The sequence below is a fragment of the Gasterosteus aculeatus genome, chromosome 4 (genome assembly GCF_964276395.1).
Source record: "Gasterosteus aculeatus chromosome 4, fGasAcu3.hap1.1, whole genome shotgun sequence".
Classification (NCBI taxonomy): Eukaryota; Metazoa; Chordata; class Actinopteri; order Perciformes; family Gasterosteidae; genus Gasterosteus; species Gasterosteus aculeatus.
Genome location: NC_135691.1, coordinates 20,812,422 through 20,839,884, shown reverse-complemented (window position 1 = coordinate 20,839,884; position 27,463 = coordinate 20,812,422). Strand labels below are relative to the sequence as shown.

General features: G+C 40.8%; 1 protein-coding gene and 2 long non-coding RNA genes across 3 annotated transcripts; 2 read left to right on the top strand and 1 right to left on the bottom strand.

Annotated features, from left to right (window-relative positions):
* The first annotated feature begins 99 nt into the window (after window positions 1-99).
* On the top strand, window positions 100-25,704 carry rell2 (RELT like 2). Its single transcript, XM_040173132.2, has 6 exons — window positions 100-218; window positions 19,349-19,575; window positions 21,414-21,476; window positions 21,750-21,804; window positions 22,326-22,411; window positions 22,506-25,704. The coding sequence occupies exons 2-6, from the start codon at window positions 19,380-19,382 to the stop codon at window positions 22,514-22,516; spliced, it is 411 nt and encodes a 136-aa protein (XP_040029066.1). The 5' UTR covers window positions 100-218; window positions 19,349-19,379; the 3' UTR covers window positions 22,517-25,704.
* On the bottom strand, window positions 7,914-8,365 carry LOC144406169 (uncharacterized). Its single transcript, XR_013467368.1, has 3 exons — window positions 8,293-8,365; window positions 8,125-8,202; window positions 7,914-8,028 (listed from the first exon to the last, which is right to left on the bottom strand). It is a non-coding gene; the product is annotated as an uncharacterized LOC144406169 (long non-coding RNA).
* On the top strand, window positions 13,458-18,370 carry LOC144406170 (uncharacterized). The gene is made up of 3 exons (XR_013467369.1): window positions 13,458-13,593; window positions 14,363-14,477; window positions 17,625-18,370. It is a non-coding gene; the product is annotated as an uncharacterized LOC144406170 (long non-coding RNA).
* Window positions 25,705-27,463: the final 1,759 nt, after the last annotated feature.

Below are 27,463 nucleotides of genomic sequence, written 5' to 3'. Positions count from 1 at the left end.
CACCGCATATTTCAGTTCATGTGAAGCTGCGAGCAGCTCAACCAACCGGATAAATAAACGATATTATACAGGGGAGATTTGCAGCAGTAGTCACACGTGGAGACGAACATATGCCTCCCGGCTTCCTGTCCCCCTGTCCGCCTCAGAGGACACGGAGCAGGCTGCAGCCATGGGACAGCATCTCACCGACTGGAGCGGCGGCGCTGGGCCGATCGAAGGTGCAGTATCCCGGCTACATGTCTCTGTGTTGTGGTGAGACATAAGTACCCGATTTCACCTTCACGATTTAGACCGTGTGTTCATCCTTGGGCAGCTTTCCTTTGGGTGGCAGAGGGTACGTAGAGATGAAGACGGTGCGGTGTAGGACTGGGTGGGGATGATGGTGCAGTGAATCAACGTGATGGTGTAGGTGATGGATGCCGTCTCGCATCTTGTGCATGAGGAAGGATACGATCTCGCACATTTGTTTTCTGACTACTCGTAAGGTATGCGTTACATAATATCATACCCAATGTGTTTCAGGCATGTATGCGGACGACTACTAAATTCGGCTTTATTTTGAACAACCAATATCTACTAAAATCAAGTCCAACTTTAGAAATGTTGCGAATGTTAACGTTTGGCGGTCACACAGCGCGCCATAGTGCGCACTAACGTGCTGGGGGTAAAGTAGATTACTTATGGATACGGTGATTGTTTACGGTTAGTCATTCAACAGCGCCACGTGATTAAATAGTACGTATCCAACATGTCTGTACGACCTTTGAAGCTGCCAAAGAGTATAAAGCCGCGGCAACTGACGTCCGACGAGATTGACTCGAAGGAACATAGAATGAGACGAAGATAACGTTGCACTTCCATCGCAGGGGCAATCTTCAAGGTTTGAGTCTTAGTTGATTTAGAATTCTATATAAGTTAAAACGTTGCAATTGTGCTAAAGTTAGAGTATTTTGAAGTATAATCAAAATTCCAAACCAACATGTTACTTTTCATAGGGGAATTTTATAGTCGTTTGGTATAAAGGAGAAAAGTGTAATATAAAAGAGAAAAGTGTTATATAGCATTTCTTCCGTGATTGCCACCACACCAGGTTTGCAATACCACAAATACATTTTGCAATACGGTATGTGCTACCTCCTTCAGGAATAGTTAGTGACTTCACAGAAATGTATTTAAACTAAAATCTTTGATATTTTCACTTTAACTGATTGTTATACACAATTGACGCTTGATTAATCTGATTAATCAATCTGTTTTGTTCTTGTATTGATTCATATTTCCAATTTGTGTGCAAGTCAGAGGGAAATATTGCTCTTAACCCAATTGGATTGTGTACATTTTATCGGTTTGGAAATGGGTGAATTATCGCTAGCCTTTCATTTCTGTTTGAGTAGGAATGCAAAAATGTTTTTGATCAGTGTGCCGAGCTGGTGTTGAAGCTGTATCGTTGCGGTCTGGAGGATATTCTATTTGTATGAATTGAGCAGAAGGCTGAACCAACAGAAAGAAAACACATGGAGTATTCTGTATTTTCCATTGTATGAATGTTTGATTTATTTCCACGTGTCTTGGATTATAAGAACCTCACAAACTTCTTCACTTCTTCCTATAGCAGTAATTTAATTATATAGAATATTCCAGACTCATTATTAGAGACCATGCTCGTAACTTTTATATGGAACAGAATTAACATACCTAAATCTGTCACTAGATGGCGGTTCAATACTTCTCTTTTCAAAGATCCTCAGTATGACAGTATCATTAAAAGAAAGAGTGGCCATCGTTCTTAAAAATAAATGATTCATCAACAAACCTTATATGAGGGAAAGCAGTTTTAAGAGGAATAATCACCTCATCTCAATCAATTGACCTGGAAACATTGGAAACACAAAACAAATTAGGAAGTATGAATTCCAATAAAGGAAATTATAATTTTATTAAATAAAATAAATGCCTGTAAATAAATAAAAATCAATTCCTAATACACATACATTTATACCATAGCATTAACTCTGGTAAATATTTGGCAAATCAAGTTAATCAAAATAAAAAAACAATCTCAATCATTAAGGACATAATACAAATTTTTAGAAGTTTTTATGCTATTAATATTCACCTGAAAATGACCCAAATCAAGAATCAATTCATTTCTCAACAGCATTTCCACAATAAACTTGAGCAAAACAAACCGCCGATCTCTCCTCGTGGCCCTAACTATCGCCACAACTACTATTCTCATGAACTCAAGGAATAACACACATATCACCCATCGGAGAAACTTGGCGTTGGATTAAATCTCAACACGAAATCTACCCCCCACCCCCATCACTTACAATACAACAGAACATCACTCCATCAGATCATCATTTACTATTTTACTATGTTTTTGCAAACATGACACAACCATCCTATTGATATTAAAAATGATTATTATTTTGTTTGTTTATTTGCCTTAAAACCAATTGAAGCCCAAGTACACGCATAAACAAAGACAAATACGATTGTTATTTAATTTAACACCCCAGATAGCAGGCAGAGTTGGCTGTATTGCGGCTGATTGTCCGCTACCTCGGCTGTGTTCTGGCTCGATGTGGCCAAATGTGAGCCAGCTTTGTTCCATTACCATATCTGGACCAGATGTAGCTGTTACAGACATGGGCCGATACTGACTCAAACATGGCAGCCAATCTGGCATCATAGAAACAGGATTTTTTGGGCTGAGACATGGCAGCCGGGTTTATTGTCAACCAGCACTGAAACAGGTTATGAACCATTGACAGCTGCCAAACCTGCCCCAAAGCATGAGTGTCCCTCATTTTGGTCTCTAGTCATGCACTCCCACCACACATCCAATTTCCATTTCCTCTCTCCCCAGTCGACCATGTCGCCCGCGTGAACCCGTCGGCCGTAGCGTCCTCCATTCTCAAATACGGGACAGTTCCGTATTTTGAGGGACGGGTGGCAACCCTACGGACAAGTGGCAAATGGAACACTTTACTCACTGCTAGGCTAAGCTAGCTGTTGGACTAAGCTAGCTGCTAGGCTACTTCCATCTCAACATCTACCCTGCAGAGGACCACCACTGTAAGACAGTGGTTTGGAAAACGTCCTGGCTAAATGTCGGGACATTGTTATCACTTCAAACACATCTGCTACGGCATGTGGTGGTGGACCCAAATGCAGAGACTAGAAGGTACGGGGTAAACTGGTTTATTGCCAGGGACACAGCTCTGGAGACAGTTCGGAATGGAAATGAATCCACCCGGTGGAATTCTGGCTTGGAGAAGATGAAATGTGTGTAGTTTTGTGGTTAAAATAATATTAATAATTAAACAACAGTGTCTAAAATAAACGCTTTCTAAAGTGATTACTCATTACTTGTAAGATTTAGTCTTTAGAATAAAAAAATAACTTTTAATGAATTTCAAAATGGGTGATTAATTCATTTTAATTAATTAATTAATTTTTAATCTAACAGACCAAGTTTATATTGTTACATTGTTAACATGAAATTAACTTAACACATAAAGGGTGTGATGGAACATGAATTCACTTTAATCAACTTTTCAATTTAACAATTCACACGCTGTAGTCTATGACTTTGCTGCACCACCAAAGCCAAGGGTGTTCATATAAAAAAGTCCAGAAACCCCATCCTCTGTCCTCTCTATCATCTACATACAAACTATTCTAGATCCCTGTATTACATTTTGACCTACACAAGTACACACACAAACATGTGTCTCTCCTTCTTCACATTCTTCACTGTATGTATGCTGAGCAACGCAATCTACTATAAAGCACTGAACATACAAACACATCACTCAGAGACAAATCTGTCGAGGTCATGATGTTGCTGAGTCATCTTGCTGCTTCCTTCAGCTCTGTTATGCTGGGGGTGTGGGTACGGGAGAGGGACTGGGCATGCGTGAAGTACCTCCATTTTGATCGCCAGGCTGTTCCTGCATGCGTCTGATTGCTTTATCTGTTCTTTCACTTCCAAGGTCACCAATTGAATATAACAATACGTTTTTGTTAGGTTGCATGGTAAGGAATACGTAATTCTACTGAGTCATAAAAGTTGTGGCTGGCAGATGTATTGTTTAGAATGTTCCACAGACGTTCCTTTGTGATAATAATTGAAAATAGAAATGAGCGGGTGTATTGTAGCTCTCGTTTAAACATATGAACAGGTTTTTTCTACCATATTAGGTCAACAGTGCTACAAAATGTTCATTCATGTTAGATGTGACATCAACATAGTGTTAATAGAATAGTATTTAAAAATGAAGCACAGAAATGTTGCTTTTGTGTATTTCGATATTCAGGTTAATTTTGTATTCCATCTCAGAGGCTCAGAGGTTTATTTAGAAAAATAGCCTAGTCTTCATTTCGCCCAAATATTGATACCCAAGATGAAAATTCCAACCTTAAATGGAGGGAAATAAAAAGGAAGAAACCTCAAGGGGAGGAACTTTGAGGGATTTAACTCTGATAATAATGTAATAATGTAGTGTGCACAGGATATTCAAATTATTATTGGGCCATGGTTTAGGTTTGTTGGGAGAGGTTAGAAGATAATAATGGACACACAAAGAAAATGGAGCCACTGAATGATTTAATTTCAAAGATTGTTTTGAACCGTATACAAATAGGACAAAACATACTGTAGTGTTATGTGTAAAAGAAGTTTAGGAAGCTGTTGTATCTTTGGCTAAATTTATTAGTTCAACGTTAGTATAACATTGGGACTGTGACTGAGTAGGTTTGTAAAACGGTCAGTAAAACAGTCCCCTCTCTGATATCACATACACCTGATCACTCCGTTCTACAGTTTTATTATTTTTTATTGTATTAATGAAACAACCATTTAACATATACCCAAACTATTGTGATCTGGGTGGACTACCAGTCTCGAACACAGCTGCAGTGGATTATTCTGCCACTTGATGCAGGCTACGTTCTAGCTACTGAACATACTCCTTATCGGCCTAGTGGTTTTCCAACTCTGCCGCTGGAGGTTGTGCCCCTTGCAGTCAGTGTCATAGTACTTTGAGATGCAACATGAGGTGTTTCTTCATCAGAACCAGGTGAGCTCAGTTCTTGGTTGTTCACCATACATCTGTCCCTTCCTTCCTGGAAAGTCTCTGAAGGACTTTGGAGAGCTCTCAGATGGCGACGGTCACTGCGCAGTACTTCATTAACCGTCTGGACTAGGAATAAAGGACTGTGTCACCTTTATCAAGGACCAAAGGCAACTTTGTCAGCCTCTCTCACTATCCAGCTTGACAGCGACACTAGTTCCAGGTTGAAGGTCTGTTGGAGTTCTGACATTATTCCTGTCGCTGTAGGCCCGCCTGTAGCTCTGTTCGTCCTCTCATTGCTCCTTCTGACTTTGTGGAGGTTCGGCTATCCTGGTTGCAGATTAAAAGCCTCTAGTGTAGGAACGGATTTGCCTGCCAAGCATGAGCTGAGCTGGACTCAGGCCTGTAGCTTGGAGCGGGGTCGCTCTGTAGGCCATTTCATGATCCGTTTGGCTGTCTGCACAGCTCTCTCTGCCTCACCGTTTGATTGAGGGTATTCAGGGCTGAAAGTGAATGTCTGAAATCATACTGCTTCGGAAATTGCATAAAAGCTCTTCCTGAAAATTGGGGACCATCATCTGTGACAAGGTTTGTTTGGGCACCCCCATCTAGCGAAGATGTTTAGCTTAGTTCTCGTGCTTTCACATGACATGTCATTGAGGTAAGCTATTTCTATAAATCGTGAAAAAAAAATCCAGAGAGAATCTCTGGAGCCCAGAAAAAGGAAGGAATCCAAAGTGGTGACGAGGGAGTCACCTAGGGTGATGGGGAGGGTGGGGCTCTGTCCTTTCTCAAATCCACAACCATCTCCACTGTCTTTAGAGCGTTGAGCTCCAGGTTGTTCTGGCTGCACCACGACACCAGATGGTCAGACTGCCACCTGACTCATCCCCACCAGAGATCAGTCCAATGAGGGTGGTGTCGGCTTGGACTCTTGACAGTCCTTACATGTGCTGAGAGCATCCTGTATGTTTTTGCTTACTCCAGGCCACCACACACTACACTTCACTACGCCTTGATGTCCATCATGTATTCAATTCAATTCAATTAATTTTATTTTGTATAGCCCAAAATTGCAAATTACAAATTTGCCTCAGAGGGCTTTACAGTCTGTACACATACAACATCCTCTGTCCCGAAACACACCATCGGCACAGGAAAATCTCCCCAAAAACTGAAAAAACCCTTCCAAGAGGGAAAAAAAGGAAGAAACCTTAGGGAGAACGTCAGAGGAGGGATCCCACTCCCGGGATGGACAGACTACAATGGATGCCATGTGTACAGAATGAACAATATATAATACATGCAATTCCTATGACAGAAATTATTCAAGTAATTGTGAGTAGTAAGGCAGGCGCACAGCAGGACCACTGCAGGGGCAACCACCATCAGATAGAACCACCATCCACAGAAGCCTGTGGGGAGGGAGAGCACAGAGACTTAAGGAGAGGGTAATGTTGGTTTACGAGTACAGTAATGTGATTAATATCTAAAATAATAAGGATGATGATGATGGCAGCAGCAGGCGTCAGCAGGGCCACGGCAGGTGTCAGGACCAGGGTCCAGAAGGAACTACGATCTACGGAGACCTGCTAGGGGAGAAAGCACAAAAAAAACTCCCGGAAAGAAGCTGAATTAGTCATGTGCATTAATAAAACGTGAATTATTGTAGAACGAGAGCGTGAGAGAGGGGCTCGGTGTGTCCTAAGAAGTCCCCTGGCAGTCTAAGCCTATAGCAGCTTAACTAAGGGCTGGTCCGGGCTAACCTGAGCCAGCCCTAACTATAGGCACAATCAAAGAGGAAAGTTTTAAGTTTTACTTTAAAAAAGCTGACCGAATCTGCCCTCCGGACGGAAAGTGCACTGCATGAAAAGTGAGATTTTCGTCCCCGTAAACGCCCGGAAATCTCCCTAACTTCCGCCGTTTTCTGACAATTTGCAACCCGCACACGTCGCGTTTGTCTGTGCCACAAATTGTCGGAAACGAACCATGACGTAGGTGGAGAGCTGGCGGAGGTGCGAATGGCCCGAATTAGCATATGAATGCAGCGAGACCGCGGGTGGCCGAGCCGAGCGGGCTTGAATATCCTTACTCCTTATTGGATGAAACCACAACTTACTAACAAATAAAATCACTCGTGATTGGCAGCAAAACCACACCTGGGCAGACCAGGCTTGAGTTTCCCTGTTCATGATTGGATGAAACCACAACTTTCAATCACTCGTGATTGGTTGGCAGATCTGTCGCTATTGGTCACCCGCCTCATTTTATTTATATATATTTATATATTCATATTATGCTGTTTATTAATTTCATTGTTATCCTATGTAGGCTACTACACTATTATTATGATACCAACCAGGACATCAATGAATTTATAGAGAAAATGAACATTTGCCACATGTTTATGCAAAGAAAGAGCTTTATTAACAACACACAAACAACAACTACATACAAGTGAGGATCTGCCCACACTTGGGTAACGGCGGTTTAAAAACTACAGCTCAGTAAACTGTCCGTTTGCCTCCTCGGGGTTGTAGACCGTCACTGGCGCCGTGTTTTCCGAGGCAGGTCTGTTGTGCAGGCGCCTCGTGTGTGTGGCGACCGTACAATCCACCCCGAGACCCCGCCAACAACGCCGTCCCCTCCGTCCAACGTGAGCTCCACGGTGGCGGATTTCCAGCGTTCCACCTCGTCATCAGCCAGCACATTTTGTCTCGATTCCAGCAGCTGTAAAAACAACAATGAATCAGTACTGTGCGATGCGATGCGTACGGACACAACACATCTATCAATGCACCTGAAACAAGTCAGCAAATAAACTCTGACCCTCTTTCTCCTCGCTCGACTCTGCGCTGAATCCTTCGCAGCTTCCGCCCGCAATGAGTTTTCCGGCTGAACCTGAAGCTCCTGCGTCCCGTCTCAAAATACGTCTCACAGGCGGCTGGAAAACAATTAAATGAGTGTGGTATGAATACAAAAAAAATCAAACCCAAGTCACAGTAACATTTAACAAGGAAGGAGAAACAGTGTCACTTACACACAATGACGTCGTCTAAATCTGGACTTTTCCCGGAGCAAATACGAGGTCACCGCCTCATTATGAGGCGAGATTAGTCTGTGAAAACAAAATGTACAGTTATGATTGGTATCTATACGTATATATTTCCTTATAGCGCAGAATGAAAGCATATTCTTTAAATCTGACCCTTGCTCCGGTTCGTGGCGCCTGTAATTCGTCTCGGAGTTTTGAAGACGGCGCAGCGCTTCCTGTAAACGACACGGCAAAGAAAACACACTTTAATAAAGCTGTTTCTGCTCACTTGTAAGGCTACTAGGCTACTCTTAGCTTAGCTTGAAGCTATGCTACTTTTAGCTTAGCTTTGCAGTCATCGAACGTATTCTTACCGCTATCGTGGGATTGTGCGCCCGTCTCCTCTTCTTTGAGTCGGTTCCTCTCCTCCATGGACAGAAACCCGCAGAGTCCCGAACGCTCCAGTGGAGCGAACCGCTCGTTGATATCGGCAGTTTGTTGTTGGAGTGACGAGACGATCCACTGAGAGCATTCAGCAGCTTCTTCTCGTCGGTCTGCGGACTGGCCGAAAGTTGGTGACCGCGGAGAGGAGTTGAAGGCGAGTTGAACGCGAGACGTCGTCCCGCCATTATTCACGAAGCAGCAAAGACCAAACAAAGGAACTGGAGATACAGTTCTTCTGAATATAGTAACACACACGTGTCTGTTTGTATGCTCGTCTTGCAAGTACTGCTGTCTGAGTCATGCCTATGACCTCACACGTGATTGGACGAGGAGTCTAAGGGTCCTCCAATCACATACGAGGTTATTGTTATACGGAAGGACCAGTATTTTAGGAAGACAATTGGTTGGGACTTTGAAACAGCTGATATGCTTTATGTAAAGCAGTGAACGACTTTCCCTAGAAAACTGTACAGTGGTGCCTCTTTCTCCATTCCACCAGACAATCTTGAGTCTGACAGACATGCAATGTTGACAATGTATCATCACATGTACCCTTGTGTCACTGAGGTTGAATGTTTGGCCATGACATGTAAACGGGTAACATATATGAATGTAACTTACTCAATCGATAGATGCAGAGCAGAAAGGTCAGCATATGTTTATGCTAAGTGGTGTGGAAACACTAACAGTTTTGAGGAACCCGTCCTTGACCCTCTGACCAGCCATTATAAAGCAGTTTATAGTTGTTAATGTTGTGTCAAAGGGTACGGCATTTAAACATGTTCTTGCACAAGTTTCCTGGCTTCATCTCCACCCGGACAGACATTTTTATGGAAAGCCAATAGAAGTTTGGGGCTTGCAGGGAACAGACACGTCGTACCCAGCATCATTTCTGCCAGTTGAGCGCATTGCTAGAAGATGTGTGGTTAATACATCCTCTGTGCATTTAAGTAAGACCAAAGAAAAGGTCACTGTAGTCCTGCCACTATGCACTGTAGTTGAGCTCTAGGAGACTGATCTCTGGAGACCCCTCATGCTGATTCAAATGTTGTTTGCATGGAATGCTCATTTTGCCTTGATTAAAACTATTTTTTTAAAGAAGTTATTTATCTTTTTTACATAACATTTGCCATTGCTAATGGCGTACACAGTAATCTAGCATATTTGAATTAAATTAATCAAATCAAGCTAAAATGTAAGAGTCTATAATTAGGCTACTGAGCCTGATCTATTTTCTTAGATCAGGCTCAGTAGCCTAAGAGATTTTCTTACCTTTTAAAAAAATGTCACCTGGGCTAAAACTCCCTCTGCGACCCTGATTTGCATTTGTATAGCTCACAGCATTTTCATTTACATGTCAAAGCCTCCCCTAGAATTAGGAGGAGGGGGGTCATGGGGGGACAACTGCCAAGGGAGGCCCACGTCAATTTCTGACAATTTACGGCAGTTTTCGGCGTTGCCCGCAAATTGCCGCAAACCTGAAATTCCACGACAATTTACAGTGCCGCATACTGCCGAAAATCCCACTTTTCATGCAGTGGTGGAACCAGTGCAGAGAAGTTAATACAGGAGTGATATGATCCCTTTTCTTAGTTCTGATTAATACACGTGCTGCAGCATTATGAATCAACTGGAGAGGCTTAAGAGCAGCCTGATAAAAGAATTACAGTAGTCCAGTCTGGAAGTGACAAACGCATGAACTAATTTTTCTGCATCACTTTGAGACAGGAAGTTCCTGATTTTTGATGTGTTACGTAAATGAAAATAGGCAGTCCTTGAAGTCTTCTTTATATTCGAGTTGAAGGTCATATCCTGGTCGAAGAGAACTCCCAGATTCCTGACTGTGCTGCTGGGTACCAGAGCAATTCCATCCATAAAAACTGTATCACGTGACAGCTGGCTTCGAAGGCGCTCTGGGCCTATTTTGATGTCTCCAAGACATTCTTAAAGTCTAACTAGCTGGTCGGTCACAGTTTAGTATCGTCTGCATAACAATGGAAGTTTATGCGGTGTTTCCTGATAAGATCGCCCAATAGCATATAGAGGGTAAATAAAATCGGTCTAAGTACAGAACCTTGTGGGACTCCGTGACCGACATTGGTGGTCTTTGAGGATTCACCGTTTACAAGCACAAACTGGGATCGATCCGATAAGTAGGATTTAAACCAGCTAAGTGCAGTTCCTTTGATACCAATTAAATGTTCTAGTCTCTGCAACAGGATACAATGGTCTATGGCAGCGATTCCCAAAGTGTGGGCCGCGAAGTACTGCAGGTAGGCAGCGAGAGGTCATTTACAATAAATAAATAAAACGTTTTTAATTTCCAATTTTGAAAAGTTTGAAATTAATATAAAAATATGTATGATGCGGCACGTTAGTTATGTGAAACATTAATTGATGAAGCACAAACAATTTAAATGAACAGATTGGTTAATCGGTTGATCCATACTGGTTTTACACGGCGCTCAAGACGCTCTGCCAAACATGCCAAAGCTCGTCTACGACGGCGAGATGCTGAGCGGCGCTCAAGCGCGTGAGATATGGATGTTTTACATGTCCTGTCAACAAAGACAGATTCATAATATCTAATAAGGATGTGCTAACTAAAGGAAAAACTTCCTTAAGCAGCTTGGTCGGAATCGGATCCAAGAGACAAGTAGAAGATTTAGACTTTGAAAATAAATAAGTCAGTTGATCAAGGTTGATGGAAGAGAAGGCATCCAAGCAGGCATCAGGGCCCACTGCTGCATCCAAGGTTCCTACATCGGAGGACAGGTCGGCACTGGTTGAAGGCAGGAGACCATCAATTTTCTCTTTGATAGTCAGAATCTTATCATTGAAGAAGTTCATGAAGTCATTACTAGTGAGGTCCAAAGGAATACACAGCTCGACAGAGCTGTGACTCTCTGTCAGTCTGGCTACAGTGCTGAAGAGAAACCTGGAGTTGTTTTTATTTTTCTCTATTAATGATGAGCAATAAAATGCTCTTGCGTTACGGAGAGCCTTCTTATACGTTTTAAGGCTGTCTTGCCAAACTAGCCTAGATCTTTCTGATTTGGTGGAACGCCATAATTGTTCAAGTTTCCGCACAGTTTGCTTTAGGTTCCGTGTTTGAGGGTTATACCAAGGAGCAGACTTTATTTATTTAGCAGTTTATTGTAGTGTCTTATGTGTATTTAAAGACACAACATTGGTTACCAACATCACGCAAAGTGATTTCATAAACGAATGAGTCCTTAATGATGCAGCCTAGCGACTTTGAGACAGAGCTAGTGACTCCTCTGTCAGTGACAGCGGCATTGAATATTTGCCTCTGGTGAATCTCTGAGTTCAACAGTATGATTGAGAGGCCAACAAGTTTAGCGTAAAAGGATGAACTCCCTGTCTGAACTGAAGCTAGAACCTAATTTCAATCAGGAGAGGCCAGTGAATGATTAGTAGTATTATGCCGGATGATGCGCCTGTGAGTTACATAGAATATATTTGCCGCTTGTACTTAATTTAGCAATGCGCTGTGTTTGCCCTGAGTGGAAGCCACATCTCAATCCCCAAAAGGGAGAAGGGTAAAACAGCTTTCTGTTCCCCCAAAAGAAGTATTACTTACTAAGCTGTAATTGAACACCCTTTTGTGCAGACTGCTGAGAGATGAGGGATGTTAGGTTAAAGTTAGGTGGACGCCGGGAACCATGCTTGTGATGTCGCCATCCGTGGCTAATGGCCGCAGTGACCTGGCATTAGCGATGGGATGAGTCTGGTACCACTTTGATTGTCAAGGTAATTCTAGTGACAGAAGTCAGGGAGGACTCAGGTGCAGACTTCTAACAATTATAGAACTTTATTCAAAGTAGGGAGGGGAAACACAGACTCTCCAACAAAGACTAACAATCAGACAAGGTGACAAGGGACACACCTTGTTTAAATAAGGTGCAGGTGATTGGAAACAATGAGCGACACCACAGACAGTCAAACTCACATTGGAAAATACACCAGGGCAGAAAGTGAAGTTAAGGGACACAAGAGGCAGGAAACTACAAAATAAAACAGGAAATTACCTCTCACCGTTGATATACGTGACACGTATTAGGATAGGACACTGGCAATTACTGGAGCGATGAGCATATAGTGGATTGGTTATGACCGAGTGAGCATCTGAAAAGCTTGGGACTTGGCTGTGGTGCCACCAAAGAGGACATACTTTGTAAGGTGACTCGAAGTAGCTTGAGGCTGGGTGCCCTGCTGTGATGACTGATACAACTGGCCATGGCAGCGGAATGTGTGTCCTGCTTGTGTGACGTAGTGAGCAATGGCTAACGGGCTTCAATACGCTGTTTTGAAGATGTTCCATGGTGAAGGCTAATGATGGCGTATGCAGGACTGCTATCAATGCTTAACCACCCTAAAACATTTCTGAAGGATTAAGTGCTGATACATAAGTTTGTGTGTTTCTGTGTGTGTGTGTGTGTGTGTGTGTCTTTGTGTGTGAGGGGCGTTATTGGACTGTGATAAGCCAGCGGGAGGGCAATACTGATAAGCTGCTTTATGTAAACTTACGGTCCCCTACACTGTGTGAATGCATATCTTTTTTTGTCAGCACCTTTACAATTGCACATTTAAATTGCATGTTATGTCATGTACAAATATTTCAATATTGCTAACCAATACACATATATATATACACACACACACACACACACACAGGGATTGTATATTATATATATATATATATATATATATTATATATATATATGTGTGTGTGTGCAGTCCCTTGAAGTAGAGCACCGGTTGTATTGCAGGTGTAATGATGAGGAAGTTCTCTTGTTTCATTTGTGTCTCTAATCCTGTGTTGACAGACAGAAAAGGTGGGGCTAAGAGGAACCCCACATGCACACGCTGATGGCTGGTTTGAGCTCCTTATCCAACGCAGACATTTTTACATTGTTTATCAACCAAGTCTCAGCAGCTTTTTTTCTGGGTTTTCTTGCCACACCACGACGACTTTCACATCGTTGGATATGTCCATTAGGGAAAATGGTAAGAACCATTTATTTGCCAGCTATCAAGCATTAATGAAAACATAAATACAGACACATTTTTGAATTTTGCAAGGCCTGTGACTTTTTCTAAAAGATTTAGCTTTCGCAAAATTACACATTGTATGTTTAAAAATAAGTCTTTAAAATAAGGACAGACAGACAAATTGACTATTCAAGCACCTTGTGTAATATCTGTTAAGGGTCGTTATGAGGTTTCCTTCTGTCCTCTTCATTTTATAAAACAGACTACTAGATTTAATTTCTTGTGGTTTTCTATGTAATGTCTGCTGGGCCAATACCTGAACCTCAGGTTTCTGTGTGTAAACTTTTTTTTTTAATGAAGGTCAAAGAATTGCATTTATTTAACGAGGACCATGAGGCTGAGTATTAATTAAGGCTCTTATCTTTTCATAAATAATATTAATTTATTAATTTATAATTTATACATTTTATACAATTTATACATTGCTAAACCCATTTGGCTCTAATCAAGCTGTCACAAACCAACCGGCAAACTTTGAACCTGGGGGATTAAGGGCTCCCGGTGACATCATTGAAAATCTTCTGACCACACATGACTGACATTTCTGTGAGACTGTTGGTAGCCAGGCCGACATGAAAATGAAAGTGTTGTTTCTGTCATTCGGCTTGTCTTCCTCTCAGCTGCAGACAAACCCTAAACTGTTGAACCCATAGTTGTAGGATGAGTCAAAACTGCAGGGAACAAAGATGTAAGCCTCCTTTAATTGTATGTATCACTCTTCCAGGCACAATCACATTGTGGGACATATCCAGAAAGAGTTTGAATGATTTAAGATGTACTTCATACAGTCAAGGCAGAGAACAAGAGCTGATCACACATATTTTCTGATGCAGAAGAAGGTGGGTTGCTAAAGTTAACATGTGCAGGGGAGTTTGGAGCGTTGAAATCATATGAAACAACTAAATCTTTAACTGCAAATGTGTTTTCCTAGTTTAGTAAAGATTGGAGTCCCTCAAAAGCACCTTTATTTTGACTGAATAACGGGTTGTCATGCAACGCCATAACACAAAACAAAAATAAATATTAATCACCAAGACAGAGAAGAGAAAACCAAAGATTTCCCATCTCATTTGTTTATTTCGGTGAGAATAACAAACACTCAAATTTACAAACATTCCTAACATTTAAAAAAAGTCAGTGACCAATATACAGTAGCCACCCTTTTCAATAGTAATGAGCCTGTCATTCATGGAGTGGGTCAGTTTCTGTTGATGAGCCACATTTTGTGCAGCAGCAACCACAGACTCCCAGACACCTTGTCCTGTACCACTGCTCATAGAAAGTGTTTCCTAAAAACTTTTCACAGTCAGTTAGATTTTTTGGCCCATTTTTCCCTGAGGAAAAGAAGCTGCCATATAACTATGTACACCTGTATATAGGGTGTTGATCTCCTTAGGTCACACCTTCCCTCATTAGACAAATACACATCACCTGATATGCTTAAATCCAATTAGCATGCAAGTGTAAACAGCTTGGGAAACATGCATACATGGTCAACATACTCACTTACCTAATAATTGTGCACACAGTGTAGAAGATTGAAAAAACGTTGCTTGGTCTGATGAGTCTCGATTTCAGCTGCGACATTCAGATGGTAGGGTCAAAATTTGACGTAAACAACATGAAAGTATGGATCCATCCTTCCTTGTATCAACGGTTCAGCCTGGTGGTGTTGTAATGGTGTGGGGGATATTTTCTTGGCAGACTTTGGGCCCCTTAGTACGAATTGAGCATTGTTTAAATTCTGCAGCCAACCTGAGTTGTCCATCCCTTTATGACCACAGCTTAGCCATCCTCTGATGGCTACTTCCAGCAGGATAGTGCACCATGTCACGAAGCTCATATCACCTCAAACTGGTTTCTTGACCATTACAATAAGTTCACTGTACTCCAATGGTCTCCAGTCACCATATCTCAATTCAATAGACCACCTTTGGGATGTGGTGGAACAGGAGATTCATAATCGTAGATGAGCAGCCAACAAATCTGCAGCAACTGCGTGATGCTATCATGTCAATATGGACTAAAATCTATGAGGAATATTTCCAACACCTTGTTGAAAGTATGCTACAAAGAATTAAGGCAGTTCTGAAGCAAAAAAGGGGGTCCAATATTTTACTTGCATGGTTCACTTAATAGTGGCAGGTGAGTGTACATCCAAAACCTGGCAAATGGACAATAGTTTACTATCCAATAACTCATATTGACATCCTAAGATCCCAAAGATCTTTTATATGAAAACCAACAATACCCCAAACGTCTTCAAGAGTATATTATTGGAAGGATTGAAGGCCTGCGCTTGTGGCCAAATCATATCCCACTGTGCACAACTGACCAAAACACAAAAAGAAAAAACTACCTAACTGAGCAAATTTCCGAACTTAACTGTTGGGGGAGAATTTTTTGATCTGCACATTGTGTCCATTGTGTGGTCTTATTGATCACGCTCTTTTTCCTTCTGTCTGTCAAAACATGATTGCCTAGGTCACATTAAGGAAGTGCTAAGGGCGGTTTCCTATGACATCTGTGTTTCCTACTGAAATTCCTTACGTCAGTGGGGTCTGATTGGACAACACAAACCTGTCCGAAGTGTATTAAAGCTCCTATTCTCCCCAAGAAGCTTTGTCAGATTGTCCTACTCCTCTGAGGGAGAAGGAACAATTTGTGCCTTTTCAGCTGATTTGAGTCAAGACTGTCTGTAGTTATGGCTTGTGTTGATTTCTGTATTCTTTACAAATTTCCTATATCCTAGTTAGTAATAAATACTTAATCACAAACGTGTTTAAGATTACGTTTGATTTCTCAAAAAGGCTTAATCCACAAATTTCCACCACATTAACCACAAATGTGCAGAATCTCCTTCACCTGAGCTAATTGCAAAAGGGGTTTCTCTGCACACTGAGTTTTTCTCTAGATTAGAGGCCATTCATTTTATATGTTGTTCCAAATGTGGAGAATATGAATATAGGAGAAAAATTACATAGAGAGCTGGTCAAAAATGTTTATCTCAAAATAAACTACTGCATTTCAGAGCACTCAATCTGAAATAAATCAAGACTCCACGTCATATGTGAATGATTTATTATTTTATATTTCCAAACAATCTAAGTCAATTCCCAAACATTTAGACAAACAATTAGACAAACATCAGGATATAAGCTTAAGTAAACATACAGAAAGTATTCGCAGCGCTTCACTTTTTTGTTATGTTACAGCCTTATTCCAAAATGGATTAAATTCATTATTTTCCTCAACATTCTACACACAATGACAAAGTGAAAACTGTTTTTTGCAAATCTGTTAAAAATAAAGAACGAAAACATAACATTTCCATAAGTATTCACAGCCTTTGCTCAATACTTTGTTGAAGCACCTTTGGCAGCAATTACAGCCTCAAGTCTTCTTGGGTATGATTCCACAAGCGTGGCACACTTATTTTTTGGGCAGTTTCTCCCATTCTTCTTTGCAGAACCTCTCAAGTTTTCAGATCTCTCCAGAGATGTTCAATCGGGTTCAAGTCAGCACTCTGGCTGGGCCACTCAAGGACATTCACAGAGTTGTCCCTAAGCCACTCCTTTGTTATCTTGGCTGTGTGCTTCGGGTCGTTGTCCTGTTGGAAGATGAACCGTCGCCCCAGTCTGAGGTCCAGAGCGCTTCGGAGCATGTTTTCATCGAGGATGTCTCTGTACATTGCTGCATTCATCTTTCCCTCAATCCTGACTAGTCTCCCAGTTCCTCCCGCTGAAAAACATCCCCACAGCATGATGCTGCCACCACCATGCTTCACTGTAGGGATGGTATTGGCCAGGTGATGGAGCAGTGCCTGGTTTCCTCCAGACATGATGCTTGGCATTCAGGCCAAAGAGTTCAATCTTTGTTTCATCAGACCAGAGAATTTTGTTTCTCATGGTCTGAGAGTCCTTCAGGCGGGATCTCATGTGCTTTTTACTGAGGAGTGGCTTCCATCTGGTCACTCTACCAAACAGGCCTGATTTGTGGAGTGCTGCAGAGATGGCTGTCCTTCTGGAAGGTTCTCCTCTCTTCATATAACAACGCTGGAGCTCTGTCAGAGTGACGATCTGGTTCCTGGTCACCTCCCTGACCAAGGCCCTTCTCCCCCGATCGCTCAGTCTGGCTGGGCGGCCAACTCCAGGAAGAGTCCTGGTGGTTCCAAACTTCTTCCATTTCCGGATGATGGAGGCCACTGTGCTCATTGGGACTTTCATTGCTGCAGAAATCTTTCTGTACTCTTCGCCAGATCTGTGCCTCGATACAATTCTGTCTCGGCAGTCTACAGCTAATTCCTTGGAATTCATGGCTTGGTTTATGCTCTGATATGCACTGTCAACTGTGATACCTTATATAGACAGGTGTGTGCCTTTCTCAATCATGTCCAATCAACGGAATTTAGCACAGGTGGACTCAAGGATGATCAGTGGAAACAGGATGCACCTGAGCTAAATTTTGAGTCTCATGGCAAAGGCTGTAAATACTTATGTACATGTTATGTTTTCATTCGTTATTTTTAACAGATTTGCAAAAATTAGCAAAAAACAGTTTTCACTTTGTCATTATGGGTTGCTGTGTGTAGAATGTTGAGGAAAATAATGAATTTAACCGATTTTGGAATAAGGCTGTAACATAACAAAATGTGGAAAAAGTGAAGCACTGTGAATACTTTCCGGATGCACTGTATGTGTAAGTATGTTCCCAATAAAAATTCTTGATGACCAACGATTTTTTGAAAATATACCTTTTAAAATTTAAACCCGGTTTAAGTACATAGGAATCAGTGTCACTAAAACATTTGCAAATCTTTATGAGGAGAGCTTTTGCCTTAATATATATATATATATATATATATATATATATATATAGTATTGTCTGTGTGAATATCCCTGTATTCACCTTCTTTCTGAAACGTTTCATTTTAGTGCTTGTCTCTTTCAGCCCCTCCTCACCCCCCTCAAACTATAGACTAATCTTTGCGTGAGTCACACGAGCATTATATCGGCCCAAAACAGTCCGTTTTTAAATGATTTGCGCAAAACCCCAGCTTTCTCCCAATTTTTGCCATGGTCTTCATATATGAAATGAATCCATTTGGTTCTTGTGCCTCCTAAAGCCTGGGACGCAAGAGAGAATTGTGTGGAATTGTGCAGCTGACTACAGCGTATTTTGAGGGTTGAGGGCTTTGGCGTGTTGTGGGGATGTGGTGTGGGGAAGAGAGGGCAAAGCCCATGTAAGGGAGACTCCCCCTTGGTTTGATGACGTCGGCAAACTCCAGAACTTCCGAACAGGTTTTTTATTATCATCCATTCATTAAAGCCATCATAAAAAACATGCAAATAAATATGCACAATATTGATGGACTTTGACATATACATTTTAAACCATTTATTATTAACAATCCATCATGAAAGTGCTCACCCTTGAAGGCACTGAGCCATATAGTAGAGTAGTAAATAAAAGTCAAAAAAGCTATTGTAGCTTTTAAGCTGGGTTGCACTAATCACTTTTGAGTTTTCTAACCGACCATTTGCTAATTTACCCTGGTACTTTGTTCAAGTTAAGTTAGCAAGCTTTGTCATCTACTAACTGAAAAATAAATTCATCCAATTTATTCAAAATACATGTTTGTACCACTGAGCTTGTTTGTGGAACCATTTACAAGGCCCCTTTATATATCCTTCATTTCTTTGTTTCCTAGATCTATTCATGACTCTGACCAAACCTACGTTATGACTGAATTGGAAGCTCCTGGGGTGGTGGATCATCCCCCAAACTACATAATCTTTGTGGTGGTCTTCCTCTTCTTCCTCACCGGACTGTTTGGCTTCCTCTTCTGCCAGCTACTGAAGAAGAAGGGCTACCGCTGCCGCACTGGAGACATGGACGATGAAGAGGAGGAAGAGAAGCTTGGAGGAAATATAGACGGTGGGTTGAGACTCAACAAGGTTCAAAACACAACGGCAAATAGTAACGCACAACGCAAATAGGAAAGGGTCACGCACCCCCGCCACACATCCAATTCCTCACGCCAAGAAATCGGACTCCGGTCCCCGAGCTGTGTCGGCCATAGTGTCCGGCGTCCACCGACCGTAGCGTCCGCGGCACCCCCCCCTTTTATTTACAACACCTAAATATAATTGAACAACAAAACACTGATAAAACAATGGTGAAACACTAGTAGGACACTTTTAAGACACTCGTAAAACATCGCCATCTCTCCGTGGCTTTCTGCTGCGGCTCTCCTGCTGCGTCACTTCCCCCCCTCATCACAGGCTCTCAATCCCGCCACTTATTTATTGATTGCAATAATGTCTAGAAATCGGCATTTCTCAGCTTTCAGAATCTGATTGTGCAAATAGTTAAGGAGTCACGGTAATTTGAATCATCCATGTCACTTTCCGTCGCCGGCGAAAGGCTTCGGATTAAGAGGGTTAAAAGACAGACAGTCTGTCCAATCAGAAAGGTCCGTCCTCTGCTACCCTTTCCGTAAGAAGTTCATTTGGTTGTGTTTTCCTATTTGCCGTTGTGCATTCCTATATGCCGTTGCGTTTTGCACTTCAGAGCCACCGTACTAAAGGCATAGATATTAGATATCGTTCAATTAGTCTTTGTGACTACTCAGCATGTGAATAATGGTAGGTGGGTCTGTTGTCAATTTTGTAATTTTATCAGTGTATTCAAGGGCTACCAATACTTTATATAAATCGCTTAGGTAGAGGTTATAAGCGAGCTGAACCAAAAAAAAGTTGTGACACGGCCCAGAACGTCCTGCTCAAACCCACCATTTCTTTTATAGCAAAGCCACGTTCAATAATGACTTCAGCCAAAATTCTTTAAGAAAAGATAACCCACAAAACCAAGCTGTGGTCAGTTAAATATATAAGAACTGAAAGCTAATTTTCTTATTTTTAATGGAATTTCAAATCTCCTCATCTTGTTGTCTCTCCAGTTTGACATTTTTCATGGCGTTTTTGCGTAAATTACTCTTTGCCCTGTAATGTTTTTTTTTTAGCGTTATCCTAGACGGGTCAGAAACACGACCACTTGTGGATTTTCTGAACAATGACCAGCTGTATATGTACACGGGAGCTCAGTTTTACATTACATGGACTCTACTAGGGCAGTTTATGTCCAAACCAACTTATTTCAACCTTTTTGCATTCTCACATATACTTAGTGTTTGTAGTGCATTGGTGCAAGGAACTTTCTTCCAATCTCTTTCTCTTATTCTTATTTTATTTAACCCACAACACTTCATACACAAACACTCACAAAACTATGAGGTATTTTTTAAAGTCTGAATCACAAGTGGTCTCACATACAATGATTTAATAAAATATAAACTCACTTTAATACGTAAAACTACACGCACACGTATAGTAGACATCATTGATACACTTACAAAAAACAGACTCTTACAGAGCTGAAGATGAAGTTGAAGTTGGACTTATCTAACATAGTTTTGGCATAACTTAAAAAATGTTTAACTTAATAGTAATAATATCCAAAAGATGCACTTAAACTTAAATGGGACAATCTGTAGTATACTCACCGTCACTGTCTTTGAATTTTCTATAGTCACTACATTGAAAATAACTCCCTTTTTCTGGGGTATTTATCAACCTCTAGCCACTTTTTATGAACTTGAAGGAACTAACCCTTTAACCAATATTGGTTGACAGACAGTTTAGGCATGGCGTTTGACTACAGGGACTGCACCCTTTTAAAGCTGAGGGTTTAATGGGTTTGTTCTCCTCTTTCAGATGAGGACGAGGAGAACCAGGACACAGTGGAGCAGATCCTCAAATGCATTATTGAAAATGAAGGTGACCAAACAATTGCTCAATAGTAGTTTGGATTGAATAATTGTTTAGTTTAAAAGTCAAGATTGATTCAGTTAAAAAGTCATTCTGTATCTGTATTTACTGTTTTGAGAGTGTTACATTTGATGGATAAAAATGACACACGTACCCTGTAATAGATAATGAATTCCAACTACAATTGTATTCCTATAGAGGAGATCGCTATGTATCAGTAAATCCATACTGATACTTAAATAGAGCAACTCTTTAATTGGTTATTACTGTTGTTTCCTGCAGCCAATATGGAAGCCTTCAATGAAATGTTTGGAAACCATGTGCACCATGACCCCAGGTAAACTCATCCAACAGTCTTTAATAGTGTGAAATATTGTTGACTGCATGGTAGTGTCACATGGATACAACTATTTATTTTATAACCTGGAGCATCACAAATCAAGGAAAATCAACGCAAACAAAGTATTTTTTTTTTACAATGTCACTGAGCAGTAGTACTATGTAACGGATTTCCATTTCTGACTAGTGTATGCAATATATCATTTTAAAATCAGGAACATGTATTACCTTGTGTTCATGACTCCAAAAGTCTCAAGAGTAAACTATTTTATTTTAAAAGACTACTTGCATCTAAACAACATCATTTGACCAGATAAAATGTTTGCTAACATGCATGATTCCAGTATTACTACACACACTATACATTATACACACTCTATAATAAGAAGGATGTTCGTGGTTTTATTAATGACAATGTTGATGTCCAGGTTGCGTAAGGAGTCCGTTGGTAGTGTTCCTCCCCATCACCACACAGTCCACTCTGGCACCGACCACAACACCTGTCACCTGTGTGCCCAGGTCCGATCTAAGAAAGCCCGGAGACAAAGTCGAACCCCCCGCTCGAAACAACGACCGGGAGAGCAGACTGTCTTCTCGGTTGGCAGGTAGCAGTCATTGCAACAACTTGAGCAGAATGCAAGATTGGGCAGAGTAGCAAAAATATTTGATGCATTTTTTTAATAAACAAAATCCTTTCAGGTTCCGGGTGACGCACACTGATAAGAAGCTTCACGGAGGTCCTAATCCATTGGTTGGTTCAGGAGACCAGCTGGACCAATCACAGGACAGTGAGGAGCGTAAGGAAGGCGTGTACAATCTCAGAAGCATGTTCAAAGATGTCAGATCACCTTCAGAGGGCTCTAATGGGGTTACTGTGAATGTGGGGAAACGTAGGAAGAGTGTAACTCTATTTGGGTTAAGGCGCAGCAGCGACCCAATTGACATTAAAGAAGAAGGAACAAGAAAGGACACTGGAGGTGTTAGATTCGCAATTCAGCAGCAACCTGTAGTGTTGGAGGAACTCATGCGGGCAGAGAACATTGAAGTTGCTAATGTAAAGAATACTAAACCTGGTATTAAACCTGAAACCGAGCCCTCAAAGAGTCAAACTGCTGGTTCTATTAATTTCTCCCAAGGTAAGGATCTTGTGTTCAAATCTTCCAGTGAGATTTCTACTGCTTCTGCCCCAAGCTCTCTTCCAATTCCATCTCCTGGTTCATCTGCACATTTATTTAAGACAACAGCAAAACAACAATATGGTGTTGAGGATAAGGTGTTAAAAAATGAAGATGATTTTGATCCTGGACCGCTACAGACCTCTACACCCATTGTCCCCATGCCTGAATTCATTCCTGTGTTCACTCCCGTCAGTCCTACTGGTAAACCTGAACAATGTTCAAGCCAATGTTTCTCGACTACCAAAACAACATTTGATCCAAGCTCTAGCCTAGATCTGGAATCAGGTCTTGGCCAGAAACTAGCTTTAATAAGCGTAGGTCCATCTCCTCCATCTTCATTACCAATCAAGGCTCAATCTTCATCCTCTTTAAAGATGCCTACCTCACCCTTGGTGGTCATACCACTGACTTTGAATTCAGGAAGTGAGGTGTCTGTAGCATCTATGACCAAAGGGGATCCGATTTCAAGTCCATTATTTCCAAAGGAACCAAACCTGGAAGCGCCTATAACCCCAAAGATGGAAGAAAAGACAGAAAAAAACATGTTATGTATTCTCAAAATGGCTAAACCTTCACCAGTTGAGGAAGATTCTAAAGGCACTGCGCTATACCCTCTTACTGATCAGCTTTTTAAAGATAGACTGAGCAGTTTGCCTCGGTCACCGTCCAGTTCACTGTGCCCATCCTCCCCTATGGGAAACAGAATAAGCAGTTCGAACATCTTTAAAGCTAGCCCTGACAGCAAGAGACAGTTTCCGGTAGACACAATGATGGAGGATGAAATATCCTTTCCCTCAACAAAGAAACAGAACGGAGCAACCTCTGAAAAAGCAGGAATTAGTCCAGCTGTTGGTCAGGAAGGAGAGGTTTATGTTTCAGGTGTTGCACAATGTGAAAGTCAATGTGAAAAGACTCCTAGAGCAGAAGTTATTGCAATGGCGAGTAAAGTGAAAGATGATATGGTGGAGATGGAAGATATTAGAGACTGCAAAGTGACACAGGTGCAAGAGGAAGAGAGGGTAGAGGAGGAGAAGATGGTGAACATTTAGTCAAAGTAGGAATGATAGGTAAAGTCTCATATGGAGATGGTTGAGCATTCAGTTTTGATAATCCAAAAAAAGAAAGGAAGAGTGTCTCAACGTGGTGGACTTTGAGAAAGGAAATGTAGAAGTGATAAAATGAATTAATTATGGACATGAATTTGATCATGTTAACTACAGCAGTGGATCAGTTGCTGTGAAACTAGGCTGCCCTGACTAGCTGGTTGACTAATTCCAATGTTTGATTTAGATGATGATACAACAAATGTTAAATGTTTTAGCCTTTTTACCACATGTCACAGATACTTTACATCATAGCTAACCATTTTACAGACCATGCTTTTGTGTTTTTGATTTTACAGGCCGGTCATGGGGAATTTTTTGAATGGTATTATCACTAGCAGGCCATTTAGTTGCCTGATGGGTTAATTTGCATATTGTCGCTTAATTGAGTTACTAATGGCCTGATTACATTTAAGTCTTTCACCAGAGCTGTATGACTAATTGCTTTATTCATGAACTATTATATAGTATTGATGTATATATTTGTTAAGTGCTGGCAACCCCTAATTTCATCAATTGATTGATTGTGAATCACCATTTACTTTACAACATTTACTTACTCTTTAGGCAGGTTGGCCAATGGAGATGTCTCAGTTCGTGAATATGCAAGTATTTCTGTTTAACCTATATCCATACCATCATGGCATACAGCAAGATGCAAAACACAGTTAGTACCATGACAACGTATCTTAAAACTCTGCAAATACCAACACTCGGTCAGTGCCCCTCAGCATCTAATGGAGCCTTGAGCAACTGCATGAGACAACCAAGGCATTTAACAAACTCCCCTTTAATTGTGTCGGTATTAGATGATCAGTGCAACTGACTAAGCACAAAAATCTGTGAAAGGATGAGTTAGGACTGTAAAATAAACAAGGTCTTTCATTAAGAAGACCAATGTTCTTTTCCAGTGAGAGACCAGTGTAATAAAAAGTTAAAGTTCATTAAAAAATACTTACGTAAACCTAACCAAGTAAACGCAGTAACTAAATAAACCTAGGTTAAAAGTTAATACAGAATGTTTGTAACGAGCACAAACTGAATGCATCCGGTGATGAGAGAATTTATTTTGAAAAATACTAAATAGGTCAGCCTAAGCGCTTACACATCCAAAACTGAGGCTGACTCGCATTATAGCTCGAAATGCAAGGCCACTTGCCAAGTGTTGGTATTTGACCAGCTAGATGTGAGACATTTTCAAAAATGTTTTTTTTTTACTAGTCTTGTTATTGTAAGACTTTTCTCTGCTCATCTGCTATCTTGTTCAACATGATTGAAACATGATAATGCAAAACAATGGCAAAAAGTGATCGACAGCAAATACAGCCATAAACTGTTATAGAATGTATTGATGCTAAGTAGTACAAAGCAATGCCACAGTATTACGGAGTGGAAGTGCCATATATGAAATAAGCTTGAAACTTCCAGAGAATTGCATCTCCTGTCCTTAAAGGTGTGGAACTTAATAATGATTTTGGCATGTGCTCCGAAAGTGGCATATCCATGATAAAAAGTGTAATAACTACTTTGTCTATCTGGACAATTTATTTTCTGTCAGGATAAAGACAGTGTATATGTTACTGGTGAAGAAATAAATAAAAAAAACACACAAACAAATTCAAATTCAAATTTTGAGAATTGAAAAAAAAAAGCTCTATAAGTCCTATAAAACATGGAAATATCAGGCTGAATTCCATCTATGTGATAGCCCAGTGTGTAGCGAGTACACATGGAAAGGTTGTTGATGGACTACTCTAGGGCGGGCTTTTGTGCAGGCATCGTGGCAGAGAAATGGGATGACTCAATATCTGGATTTTTTCCTGAGTCAAGGTTGTGGAAGACCGACGTGCCAGTTTCAACCCCTTTTTTGAATTATCTTATCCAATTGGATCCGAGTAAACCTATGTGAAAAAGAGCAAAAATGGGTAGAGCGTGATATTCCGCTCGAGAGAGAGCGGATTGGCGGGAACCCCTCCCCCTAACCTTTAAAACCTGCCTCGGAAGGCGCTTAATTAGTTCTAGCTCGGTCTGTCACCTTTAGGGCGACCCTCGAGAGTTTATGTGGGACGTCGTACACTATGTACGATTTTCTTACCGGTCATAGGAGCATTGCAAGTCAGACTTCAAAATACTCCACCATATTTCAAAATACACATCATTCTTTGACCAATGTGCATAGCACGTATGTTTTAAAATGATGTCCATTTTGACAACATTAAAGGTTAAAAGGTCCTTTTTTTCCATAGCCTGGGTTTAAATCTGTAGTCTGGCTGAAAAATTTGAAAAAATTATGCAATCTGTGGAGAGCGGAATTTTAATTACATAAGATGTGATTACACAAGACTTTGGTATTTTTAAAAGCTATCTGACTGCTCATGTAGATTTTAAAAGTATACATGTACATATACTGTATGTATATATGTTATAAAAGAAATTGGCTTTAAAAGCACTCTTGATTAGAAAAAAAAAAACTACTGATATCAGTAGGGTTAGGGTTAGTAAGCTAATACAGAAGGAGGAGAGTGCTCACTAGCAGCATCTCTTCCGCTGCCCAGCAACTCTCAAAAACAAGAGAAAAATCTTTACAAAAGTGTATTGCTTACAATTGCTTAGCCTTCTTGGTTGCCATTAAGATAATTTTGTTTTAATGAGTGTCTGCCTCTGAAGTATTAACCATCAAAAACCATCATAAATTTCCTTATCATGTAAAAGTACAGTAAAGTGAGAAAATATGTACTTATTGTATATATTTTCAGTAAACTAATCTTTAAAACAGAGAATTGTCATACAATGGTGACATCAGCCCTTAAATGGGAGTCTGTACTTTGTTTTGATTTGTTGGCATTCAGCCCAGTACAGCACACCCCACCTTCTTGCTCTGAATACTGCTTAAAAAAAAGTACTTCAGTATTATTGCCGTCAGATTTGTTACTATTTTGAAAAATTAAGCCTTAAGTTATCACAGATTGCGTCCATTTTAGTTATTTAGAACCTTTACTTTTACTTTGGAACCAAAAGGCACTCAGAAACAGGAAGCTGCAGAGATGGAATGTGCTTTACCCAGATGTTAGTGTTTTGCTGGATAGTGCTCTCAATAAATTGCCACAATTATTCAACATGGACTCAAATGCCTGATTGGTGTTGCAGGAAGGCAGCACTTGTTATATATATCTCTTCCATCCACTTGTAAATTAACAAAACATTCCAGTGTCACTAAACTGCAATCACATACAAAACATGTTTATTCTCTCAGATCATGGTCACAGTTTTGTGTATTGCTTACAATTGCTTAGCCTCCTTGGTTTGCCAGTAAGATAATTTTGTGACAAATAGACCATAATTAAGGAACCAAACGTCTCTATTCTAGCCCTAACCC